At 40.6% G+C, this 12,826-nt stretch overlaps 1 protein-coding gene across 1 annotated transcript; it reads right to left on the reverse strand.

The window, feature by feature from the left end:
* Positions 1-603: 603 nt before the first annotated feature.
* Positions 604-12,215, reverse strand: si:ch73-267c23.10 (serine incorporator 1). The gene is made up of 10 exons (XM_068594952.1): positions 11,959-12,215; positions 9,381-9,542; positions 8,502-8,695; positions 7,375-7,454; positions 7,128-7,265; positions 6,668-6,837; positions 4,402-4,492; positions 3,089-3,290; positions 2,331-2,558; positions 604-1,664 (listed from the first exon to the last, which is right to left on the reverse strand). The coding sequence occupies exons 1-10, from the start codon at positions 11,995-11,997 to the stop codon at positions 1,529-1,531; spliced, it is 1,440 nt and encodes a 479-aa protein (XP_068451053.1). The 5' UTR covers positions 11,998-12,215; the 3' UTR covers positions 604-1,528.
* Positions 12,216-12,826: the final 611 nt, after the last annotated feature.

Consider the following 12,826-nt stretch of genomic DNA (forward strand, 5'->3'; position numbering starts at 1 on the left):
ATCTACACGATTCGGTTTCAAAACGCCGAATTTCACCGAAAGTTGAGGGATTTTCATGCCTGAACTGCAGAGATTTAAAATTTCGCGTCTTAAAAAGGTGCTTCCTATGTGACCGTGGAGTAGTTTGTTTTATAGCCTAATGTAAACTTTATACTTTCGCCGATTGCATTCAAATGTTCCAAAAATTTGAAGTGACATTAATTTGTGAGGATTATCTTGCTGAACAAAACATGCCAGAATAATAAACATTTCTTTGCCACAGATTTCATTTTCCACAATAATCCAAAATCTAATGGGACAAATCCCATTGTCTGTTTGTTTAGGGAACCAGTGCGATGCCAACTTCCTGCTTAGTGTACAAAGACACATCATCCCTGCAACTTTCTAGTGTATGTTTTTGTAAATTGTGGAGCAATGTAATGATAATTCCTTCATTAAATAACTTAGAATTTGTCAATTTATGTCTTACTTCTGTGCAAGTTTAAACCTTATTGTTTTAAGGGATCACTTGACAATGATCTTTTTAAACATGAAACAACGATTACATATAATTGTTTGACTTATACAATGATACTCAGATAAACACAACGTATGTTGCACCGGCTCATTTATTTGTGTTGAGCTTAGCAGAGAGAATCTGAGTCAAAGCAATCATAACGAACTGTAAATCTATACAGAAAGTGCAGAAGCAAATACTGACGACAGAAAATCACTTTGGCTTACAAGGCATTTTGGTTAGCAATTGTATCACATACGTCTGGTTTGATTCATATTCTTAAACATAATTAACCTTTTAAGTATTCCCAAACATTTCTTACAAAACTTCATTCTTAGATTTAAAAAAAGATGACATAACATCTTTGCAGGACAAAAAAAATACACATTAAAGCTATTACACACTATTTGAAGTCATACAATGATACACACATAATAATAACATCATCACTCATATCATATGAGATTACATGTGTGTCCAGTGCAGGTCTGTCATTGTCTGGATATATTGTACAACCTGGAACTGTCACATCTCACCTTTACGGTGACTATCTTAGTCCATAAATATTTGTCAGGAATTGACTTTGAGTCAGATGCAGGAATGTGTTTACTTCTCCAATCATGTATTTCATATTAATCCTAATATATTCACATATCTGAAACATTTTACAGACTACAAGGCATTGGAAGGCAGGGCATTAAACTACATAGGCTTGCTACTGTGTGCAGTTTACAAACCCTCGTTATTACTATTGTAATACATTCATATTTCAAAGCAAAGTGAATATATTTGTAATTGATTTACAATTCACATTATTATTCAGTTCACATTACAAACGTACACAAAAAAATAGGATGTTTGCACGACAGTAAACCTGGAACTGAAAACAGCTGGTATGTCACCTTTTAACCAGACCCAATTGTGAAACTGAAATATTACAACTAAAGTCAGTATAAAATGCAAGTTGAATTTTGAGAGTAAGATGTAGGCAATATGGTCAGAGTTTTTTGGAGGACAGGGTGGAGTCGCTGATCAGCTGAAGTCTCGGTTGGTGAGGATCATGGGGGCCACCAGGGTCCAGGTGTACAGGGCCAAGCACACCCAGCAGGAGCTGATCTTCACCCACACTGCTGGCCACTTGCTGGTTACGGTGTAGTCGGCATCGGGGCTGTCGGGAGCAGAACACAACAAAAGGTCTCTCAGTCTTCAACATGTTGCTCATAAAGTTGCTTTGATGACAGTTTGAACAGCACAAATTTAAAATATTGTGTTTACCAGAGTTATTTAAAAAAATAACTTAACCACACATTTAGTAGTCTCGGTCCTATTTACTAGGATGTTCAAAGCACTAATATTGAAGCAAATAACTATTTATTATGTAAAGATATACAGCAATGTCTGGCTGAGCAGAGAATGAAGCCTCTCTGCGTGCTCTTTTTGCATGTTACTCCCACACGGCTCTTACATCTGGTAAACACGCTTAGCTCTGTCACGTTGAGAGTGTGTATTAGTCAATAGATCTGCTCTGAATTTCGTATGGAGCACATTTAAAAAGCTTTGGACAATTATTAGTTGTAGCTAATTATGTGTAAAATGACGTCCACCATGACCTCTTAGAAAAGCAAACACAACATTTACATTTTTTTCTTGTTGTGATTTCACATGTTAACCCTGACAGCAGCTACTATAGTTTAAGGTAATTACAGATTAACAATTCAAAATGTGTCTTTCAGGTTGCAATCTGGAAAAATAACAGACCAGTATGCATATAGGTGCAACACTGTCTTATTTGGTGCTTCTCATGGATGTATAAGGCTGAGTTCGGAGGACTGACCTGTACCAGTTGGTGAGGGTCATCATAATGTAAAGTGAGGCCAGGAAGAGCATGAAGTGGAAGAAGGAGTAGCTGTACTGGACCATGTCGCGCTCGTTGTCCTCCACCCGGCGGGGTCCGGTGGACTCCTCTGAGAGGTCTGGGCTGCTGCCGCCCTCAGCCAGGATGACCGAGTCTTTGGAGGCCATGGTGAGCTTGTTCACCTGGCTGGTGCTGGACGAACGAATACTGAGGGAGGAATAAAGAGATAAATGGATACTGATGGCTCTGAAGTGTCCACCACAACATCAGACATTTCTCATACTAATAGGTTGTTGGTTACTTCAAATCTTTCTTTAGCTACGCAAGCAAAATTCAGGTACCGCTTTTGTCCACAGGGAACACCAAAATCAACACAACATCCAAAACGTTGAACTTTTAGTTCCTTGAGTGCTTTTAAAATACTTGTCCACACTCTTGACCTTGGAAAAAGCAACTAGCAGATAAATATAATGAGATATGACTGAAAATTACAGAACAGAAACTGAATGTTGAAACTTACTTCATTAGTTTTGAAATTGAGAAAAACATTGTCTACGTTAATAAATGATGATTAAGTGTTTATGACATAATTTTTTTGTTTTGTATTTCATGAATTTGTTTATGACAGTGAAGAGGTCCTGCATGTGATGCAATCAAACCTCCAGGAGGGTGCTCAGCTGTGAAGAGTCAGTCCTGTGACAAACACTTTCCCACAGTCACATTGTTTCTTGCCTAACCTTGAGTAGAGGATACAGAGGACAAATATCGTGAGCCCCACGATGCTCTGGGCGTCCCACCACTGCAGGTACGGGGATGTCAGGACTGGATCCTCTGTGCCGATGATCACCACGGCTGTCTGGTTCTCCATCTCCAAGGGGGCCGCTGTGGGGGCCGCAATCTGATGGAAGATGCTCAGTAGGCTGGGGTTGCATTCTCGGTCTGAGGCCAGGAGAGAAAACACAAGCACAATGTTTGAATCTAGATGTAGTGATAGACACTGATTCTGATAGAAGATTACTATCACTGATGGATGATATTGAGACAAAACACAGTTTTACCCGAGCAAGGCGCAAGGATGAAGTGACAGGATGAAGGGGGCTGTTAAAAATTCTAAGGGCACTCTATTTTTGAAAATAACAGATTTAAACATTTAAAGGGCGCCATGCACTGTATAAGAAGTGGACACAGTCACTGTGACGTCACCCGTTGGTTTGTGTACTAGTTTTGAAAGTCGGGTTCGGCCTTCTGTCATCTGCATCGGCATCTTGTTTTTTATTACCTGAAGTGACTCGGGAGGGTGGAGCTAAGTACAACCGAATGCAAAATTAGCCAATTGTAGGCGACCAAAATGATTGGTAATGTCAATCACAAGGTAGCCCCGCCCTAAAGCAGTTTGCTTTATTTTGTATTACAATTTCAATTTACCATAAATTACTAAATGAACGTCATGCCGGATTGAAGAAGATTTCAAACTAGAGATTAAGACCATAAAGTCATGTTTACAATGTTTACTGAGGAAATAAATCAAGAGAGAAGAGTCATTTTTTCTCATAATATTGTTTGGCTTGATTGAAGTATAACTTAAAAAACTAGTTACAGTGCAGGCTTTACCTCATAGAAAATATAATATTGGGCTCCAACGGTTACCCTGCCGTGGACCCGTAGCTTCTGTGGTCTCTGTCACGTGTGAGCACAAGACATGGCAGCCATGAAAGTAGCTTGAAAATGATACTTGACCCATTTCAAATGAAATGTAATGCTTTTGGTCAATGGAGGAATCAATTAACTACAGCATGTTGCGCTGATGCAAGTACAACACACATCATGCATTTTGAAAAGAACAACCAAAAGAATAACTAACTTAAGCTATAACTCAAAGTTACTGGCATTAAAAGAAGAATTTCTTTAAAATGACTGCAACAATGCATACAAATAGAGCCATGAACAGATACTTGTCCGGTTTCTTATATGGGGCTAATGGGCGGCTGTTAATTCTGCTATTCATAAGTGCTTGATTGTTTACAGCAACATTTCCGGCACACAGCCTCACCAGGCTCATTGGTCATGGCAGACCAGGTCAGATACATGGTGTACAAGGTGATGATGGAGGACTGTAGAAGACCTGAACGTGCCTGAGACTCCTGTGGACAAACACAAATCAAATAGTCAGAAACCCATAAATATATGATGTGAAATACTCCGTGAGGACTGAGCAAACTCTATTCACTGATGAAGAATGTAAAATGTGACTGAAAGTATGAATAAGAGCAGTGAGTGGACGGACATATTTTGGGAATAGGTTGTGATCCAATGTTTAGTTCAGAGCACAGAAATACAAATATATACCTTAGAATATAATGTAAAAAAAGTTAAAAAATACAGTTACTTATATAATAATCTTGATATACTTGGAGAGACTTTGGTGTGGTGGGAATGAGGGTAGTGCAAAAGGCTCTGGTGTGATCATGTGTAAAACCAGCGTAACAAAGAGTTCCATGTCATCTATTTATGGGTGTGGAGAAAGAGTCTACAGCCCGAGGAAAGAAGCTGCCCTGTAGTCTGGTGATAAAGCAGCTGATACCTCTGTATCGCTGATGGCTGGGGTGGTTATCACCTTTTAATTTCTGTTTGGCTCTGCTCAGGCACAAAACCAATTCAAGCTGAACTTGGCAGGAGCATTTTGTTTTCTTAAATTTCCTTAAGAAATACATCTAAGCGTTTATGTCATTAATGTAGATTAAAGGTGTGTGACTTCGCTTCCTAAAAATCCTCTACAATCAAAAATCAGTTACTTGGTTTTAACAATCTGACCACAAGATTGTTAATTTCCTTGCGATATGAATTCTCCGGCTTGTTTGTTTTCCAGCCGACGATGGTGGTGTCTCCGCAAACTTCTATTATTTTTAATCAAAAAGTCACAAATCTGTATCAAAGGGCTTTACAATTTGTACAACAAAAATTGTCCTTTAATCTTAGTGAGAAATTATAGTTAATTAAGTTGTATTTGCAAAACGGACACTATATCCTGACAGTAATGCAAATCTGGCTCTAACACTCGTTATAGCATTTGACTTCACCCATTAGTTTGTGGAATACGATTTTGAATACGATGTTTGGCATTTTGGCCATTGATAATATAAATCCATTTTTCATATTCTTCATGTCTAATGAAGTTCAGGTTAGCGAGGTCACTATAACACAGTTATGCAGCTGTAGTTGTGTCCATGAAATGTCCAGTTCTCAAGGGAAGTTAGTCACTTGTTTATGAGTATATTGACATTAGGAAAGCAGACTGGCCCGTTGCACATTCAAGCCTTATGAGAAAAGATGAGGACACGATTCTCCTCCTTTAGAGCCAATTACGTGTTACTTTGCTTGCGTTATGTTGATGACAAAAAACTGTGTAATAAAGAGCTGAACTTCTAGCTATTGGGGGGTTGTTTTGGACGGTCAACCTGCGCGTTGACTGGACGACTCCCTGCTATCGCGATTGCAGCGCTTGTTACTGTACTTATGATCAGAGGAAATCAATTACGAGAACGAGAAAAGTTGTCGAACTGAATTCTTCCGGAGGCTACACCAGGCATTAAATAATTATTACACGCTAACACCATCACCATTTTTAGGCAACCAAGATGTTCCTGTTCATTTTCATGTGAAAACACTTGTGAAAAGGTTAAAGTTGGAAGACAAAAGCTACATCCACACTATTATAAATATTTTGCTTCGTTCACACCTTGAGCCCAGAATACGGAGGCTTAACCCCTCAAAAACAGGGTGGTTTGAAAAGGCCAGCATTGTGGCTTTGTTAGTTTGAAAACTCCGGAGTTGCATTGTAGTGTGGACGGGCGGAAAGATGACCCCCGAATCTGCTACATAATGGGTCTTAGCAGTAACGTCCTTCCCTGTTTTGTCCCGCCATGCAGAGGAAGTAGCGTTTAGCGAGTGCGCGTTTAGCCAGCGGCATGTCCAGTGACGTTATTAGTCCTACAGAGCGGAGGTTTAAAGTCACAGTTTGTGACTTTGATTGATCCATAATCTTTGATTGTTATGTGTTCATTTTTAAAGTGCATGTGATGTGTATGAGAGAGAGAAATAGAGCAAGACCTGGAGCCTTCTAATTAAAGTTTAAAAAACAGAACTTGAAATTTGTCTGTTTGAGTTTAATGAGGAAGATTATAAGGGAAGACCGTAAGGATCAAGCCTGACCATTTATCATTAAAGAGTACAATAGTTATCTGTTGTATTTACTGTAACTACAGAAACACACATTGTTGGTCACACCTGATTGAATGATTGACACTGAAGTACTGTACCTGTACTTTATGCAGCACGGAGATAACAGAGACCACGATGCAGAACAACATGTTGAAGCTGATGAAGAACTTGTTGATGAAACAGCCATCAGGTTTGGTGTAGAAGACGAAGAACAGGACGACAGCAATACAGGACAGGATGTAGTTGAAGATCGTGACCACCAGCAAAGCTGGAAACCAAAGGTAAATATATTGAACAAAAAAAGACTAAAACTTTCATAATCAAGTATATAAGTAAACGATAATAAGTCTTCACTCCCAGCAACCAAACATTAAATGTTTCTGTCACCTGTGAGCAGTTTTCCACTGTGTTTTGCCTCTTTGAACTGGCATGTCTATCAACACCACATTCAAAAATCCATAAATTTTAGTCAGCATGTTTCATTTGGGATTTTTAAAGTACATTCTCAAAACACAGTTGACAGCAGCATGTGTTTGTGCCACAGCTTGAGTTACTGACCTGCATACCAGCACCGGGAGTTGCCAGTCTCCATCTTGTCCATCCAGGACTCGTTCCAGGAGTGGGCAAAGTCCACTAGCAGCACCAGCTGGATCAGAATAAAACAGAAAGCTCCACCGGAGCCCACGACGAACCACGCTGCGACGACAGATACACAGTTCATTCGATTACTCAGCTGTTGTGCAACTCTGTGTGCGTTGGATGTCAAGATCTAAGATGCCAAAACCTTAAAATGTTACGTTCTTACTGTAGGTAAAAGGCCCATCAGGAATGTAAAAGGCACCGGCTGTAATGGCCATCAAGGCAGCAAACTTAAAGAACCAAAATCTGAAAATAAAGTACACAATAACATGCGCACAAACATGTATTTTAGAGTTGTATCAAGAGCTCACCTATTACGTAACCCTCAAAGTCAACCAATGCCTAAAATATGTCATCTCAGTACAACACTTTCAACAATGGAATAACACGCTCCAAGATTTAAATGTGTGACAAACCAGTGGAGCTGCTGAGTGATTGGCAGAGGAACCATGTGGTTACTGTGTACTGCACTGTTTGATAACCATTATGTAGGAAAAGGCAAGAGCTGTGATGTAAAGCTTGCTGGCATTATTCTTTCATTTGCCGCCATAACTGTCTAAAAGAGGCCTCTGGCATCAATGGGCTGTGTATCTGGATATCTACTGTCACCAGCAGATATCCAGGCTCAGACTTCCTCTTCCGTATGCTGCTCATCGTTTAGTTGTCATTATCGTTTACTGTTCATTAGCAACTTGAGATGAGAGTCTGCAGTTGGAGGTCCACGACCAGGTTGTTTCACATTTAGCCGGTTAACGTGCTCATTTTAATCTAATAAAGAGCTAAATCATGGTCATACCATAGCTGTTGGGTTCATGGCCAAAGCTGGACGGACATTCCAAGCAATCAGTCTTATTGTTACACCACATGGCCCAAACAGCCTATAGTCTCCCGGCGAGACCCTAAAAATGACCCCTCAATGGCACATGCAAGGGCCACATAATGCTGAGCAGACCTAAACTTTTCGGATCAATATTGATTGGACACCCAAATGGATACGGAGGCCGGATCAATGGACGAGTATTGTGCTTTAAAACGGGACTTCAAGGGTGTGTGCAGGACAAAGGTATTTGCCAAATGACATGTTGTATAACTTCTGACCTAGTGTTACGGTGCACACGCTCAGAAGACAGAGAAAGACAAACTTCTTCTTTTTCCCTTTTTTGTTCATTTGACATACTGTGTTTCATGAAAAACCTCCAATGTAAATTTTGAGGTTGAAAGTCGTTAAAAAACAGAAGCAGGAAAAGAGACACACCAGTGTTGGAGGGCATTGTGTGTTACTGCAGTGCTTACCCATTGTGGATGGTGGCTCGTGGGTCTCTGCTGTTCTTGATGTTAATCATAAGAAGGGCGAACCCCAGGAACCACACACTCATGCCAAAGCAGATGCGGTACACTGCCTTGTAGCCCACGAACATTTGACAGTCGACATCCGCCTGCATGCCGGGGATAGAAGAGCCAGCCCCGTCTTCACAGAAGCCTGGGATCTGCAGCAGACCACAAGGGTCACATAGGAACTTAACATTTAGAAACGATGGGCTCAGATGAGCAGGAGCTGAACTCCATGTGAGGCTAAATAGTGCTGGACAATTAAACTAATATTTAAAAAAACATTGGGAACCTCAACTGATCTAATTTAAGCCTGTAATGAACATGAATTTACACATCTAACCAAAGTCAGTCAGTGTGTGGCTCTGTGTGAATTAATTTGGAAAGGGGTTAGCACAATTGGCTCTTCACCTCACAATATACTTAACTTAGGATACATCAGTAGAGAAATATTAATATTTATTATTTGATCATTACTTGTTTTTTACAAAGGCAGGAGACCACACAACTAAGTTATAACACTAACGTATAACAACACAGATAAGCAGCTTCAAAATAACTTAATTTGAATAATAGTTTATGACAATAACACCAGTAAGATATTTCAAAATGTCTGGTGTTGCTCTTATTTGTGTACATACAGTAAACCAAAGAATGTGTTTTATGAAGTCACAGCGCCCTTTGACCACCACATTCTAATCAGCGGACAGCTTCATTAAACCAGTGCACACAATCTTTGCTGCCATCAACCACTGTGTGATTACGTCCCAATCTGTTTGACACAGAAATAGAGCGTTGCTGTTCCATGTATGCATTTTCTTCATCTCCACAGTCCACTCGTACCCTTTTCAGCTGCTCATCCACACCCGGCGACAGCATGATGCAGGCAACAATGGTCCCCAGCAGCAAGATGGAGGCGTAGATGACCCTGGTCACCGTGGAGTTCCTGGTGCTCGGGCAGCAGCTGCATATCAAACAGGTCGCACTACTGCACAGGCACGGCACCTGGGAACAGACAAAAACATAAATTTCAGTATCCACCTGAAAAAGAAGGGGACATCGGAAACATCGATTTACTCCTCAAGGAGCTGCGCCGGCTATTTGAATTTCTAGTTTAACTTGTTTTTGTTAGTTGTAAACTCAAGTGTTGGGGCTGTTCTTTGTCAGGAATGTTTAGTAATTTACAGTGAACCAAGGTCATCTCACTATGAAGGCATGCGAGGAGCAGTGAGAGATATCAGAGCATAGAAAACATCCCCATGTTGTTCTGTTAATTGGCAGCAGACAAAGGCTGATGTGGTGAATCAGAGTCAACATGAAAGACCATCATCTTAGAGTCATCTACCACCTGATGATCACTACGTTTTAGTCATGCCTGAACTAAAAGACCGCATCAATCCGATGTTTAGTCTCGCTGCCTTTCAACCCTTGAACTAATCTACTCATGGGTTAGCTTGCTCGTAGTGCTCTGAATAGAGAACCTTTATATTGAAATGAATGCTGATAGTGATCTTGGAAAAGGTCCCTCAACTGTATAGAAAAGCATTTGGTGTAAAACAGAGAGGTTCATCTGAGTCTGACCTTTCAGAGCAGTGGTTCTCAAATTGGAGGTACATGATGGCTCTCCAGGGGATACAGTATGTGAGATTTTTTAGAAATATATTTTAAATGAGCATACATTCTAAAATCCTTGAAAAAATTGCATTCATAATATATAAATATTCAATAAAATATTAGTGTAAGTTCATGAACAGAATTAAATTTTATTCATTCCATATTAAATCTGACACTGATGGCACAGCGCCGTGTATTACATCTTTTTTTCTACTAAAAATGCATCGCGCTGGTTAGAGGGTACTCGGCTGAAGGAATATTTCACATGGAGTACATCACTGAAGAGAGGTGGGGAACCACTGCTCAGAAAGCATTATTTATGGTTTATTATATCTCCCTTCAATAAAAAAAAAAAACAGGGCCAGCACTCAAACTGCCGCTGTGTTCAAACAATGAAGCGCTTCAGTTTCTCATTCCCACACCAACAACTGAGCGGAGTCAAGAGATAAAGGAGGCCGGGAAGATTGTCAACAACTTAATACCCGTGCCAGCCAGACAAGGTCAGCTTAGTACAAACGCAGACTCGGCCGAGGTGATGTGTGCCAGATAACATGCAGGCAGCACATGACCCACCCAGCCACAGAAATTAGTTTATAGGAGTATAATCACTGAGACGTGGTGTGTTTACTTTGCTTGAGCTTCGCAGAGTTGACAGTCCTCTACTGAAAAGCACAGACAGGATTTATATTAGATTATATTATGAATTTAATAGTCAAAGAAAACCCTAAACATTTTCTAATTACAGCTCCTGTATATGTTTCTTCTTTTGGGTTTTAAAATCCCCATAAACAAAATAATATCAGAGTATTGGACAACTTTGTGACGTTGCCATTATTTGTATAAATGCTGAGCTGCAGTTTGTTACAGCAGCCCCTTTTCACCGTTGAGCTTTGTTCCATCAGTTTTTTGGTACATTACTTATTTAGTACACTTGTTTTTATTGTATTATTGTTGTTTTACTTATGTCTTGTTCGTTTGCATCACGTTATGGAACGAATAAAGGGTTAATTGATCTTATATTACATAGTTTAATAAATACATAGCCAAAATGGATACAATAATTAGGAAGATGTAGTCCTCTAAATTGTCCGGGATGTGACCGTCTCCCTCCTGTCGCCCTGCGCTGCTCTTTTCTCTGCATCATCATCGTGGGACTCCACATGATGGGCAACATTTCTGAATATGGCGCTCGTGCGACAACGCAGAGTTAATCCAATTAATCAGATGTCCGAGTGTGTTATGAGTAACCCCATGCTTTGCCTCGGGCTTCCTGTTCTGTCTTACACTTCACAACAGTCGCTTTAAAGGAGCATATGGGTTAAGTTCCGCTTCTTGGAAACAGAAACACGTTTTAATGTCCTTCGAGTATGTTCAAAAATCTGGAGGGAGGTGTGTGTGTGTGTGTGTGTGTGTGTGGGGGGGGGGGGGGTCATCGCAAAGTGAATCAGGTTACGTGCAGAATGAAGCACTAAACGAACATATTTCGTATACTAGTTGCAGTTATAGTCAATATCTGCACTTTAAAAATGAAGTGAAATGATTCAATAACTGAGTCCATTAGCGGGGAGGTCCTGCTTTGAGAAGAAGTCACCAATAAATCACAGTCGCGAGCTAATGTTCTACATTACGTGGTGTGCGTTGTAAACCAGAAGCGACGAAAAGGACCGTGGATTAAAACGGCAGGCATTTAAGTGGAGTTTGGCGCGTGCGGTGTCACCTGTTGCTAAACACTATCATGACGCCACCGGGGTGCCCGTCAATGGGAGAGACAGGGGTTGTGAATAACGTTGGCGCTGCCGGAACTCACCCAGCTCGCGAGGGAAAAGGCTCCGAGAACGGCTCCCATGTCTCTCCAGGTCCAGTCCCGCAACAGGAGCGGGCAGTCCCGTCAGGTGAACCCGTGTTGTTCCCCCCGTCACGTCTGCTCTGCTCCTCCAGGGTGGACTCCAAACTCTCACCGGGTTACCTCACGGAGGCGGCTGGGCACAACGCAACACCCGGACAGTGCAAAGAGCTCAACGTGTAAAGTGAATCCCGAGTAGCGGAGTGCTCCGGGCACAGTTGGGTTTATTGCGTCTCTGAGGGCGTCATGCCGGTGACGTCATTACGACGTTGACCTGTGAACGTGAACTGTATGCCGTGCACCACGTGGTTTGACCCATTTACTGTATATATGCTCAATGTGAAAACATTGTAATTTAAAGTTTAATTTCCATTTGTAAACTTTGATTTAAACTTGTATTAATTTGTAATGTTAGACATTAAAAAACATGTTTCTACAGCAATGGTACGCGTTTAGGACAGCAACATACATTATTATATCATCAATAATTATTATCATTATTAATAATAAAATGATCATTAATTGTTAATCACCTATAGTTTTGACTAATCCTGGAGACTCTATAATATCAGAAATATATTTGCTTTGTCAAACTCAAAGTCACAAATCGAAAGATACATATTTTGCAATGATATGAAACAAAGAGGGCTCAGGTTTGCTGTGGTCCATGCGGCTGGAGGCCTTCAGACTGCTGGGGGACATCCTACACTGAGCTCCTCTCTCCTCTTCTCTGTCTCCTTCCATAGGAATTCATTTTACTTTAATGCACATTACTGACTTTGCTTCTTTGTGCTTTCACATCTCACACGTTTACATAGATCATGGTTTTATC

The sequence above is a fragment of the Clinocottus analis genome, unplaced genomic scaffold (genome assembly GCF_023055335.1).
Source record: "Clinocottus analis isolate CAN_PGR_092001 unplaced genomic scaffold, fCliAna1.0.p SCAF_3, whole genome shotgun sequence".
Classification (NCBI taxonomy): Eukaryota; Metazoa; Chordata; class Actinopteri; order Perciformes; family Cottidae; genus Clinocottus; species Clinocottus analis.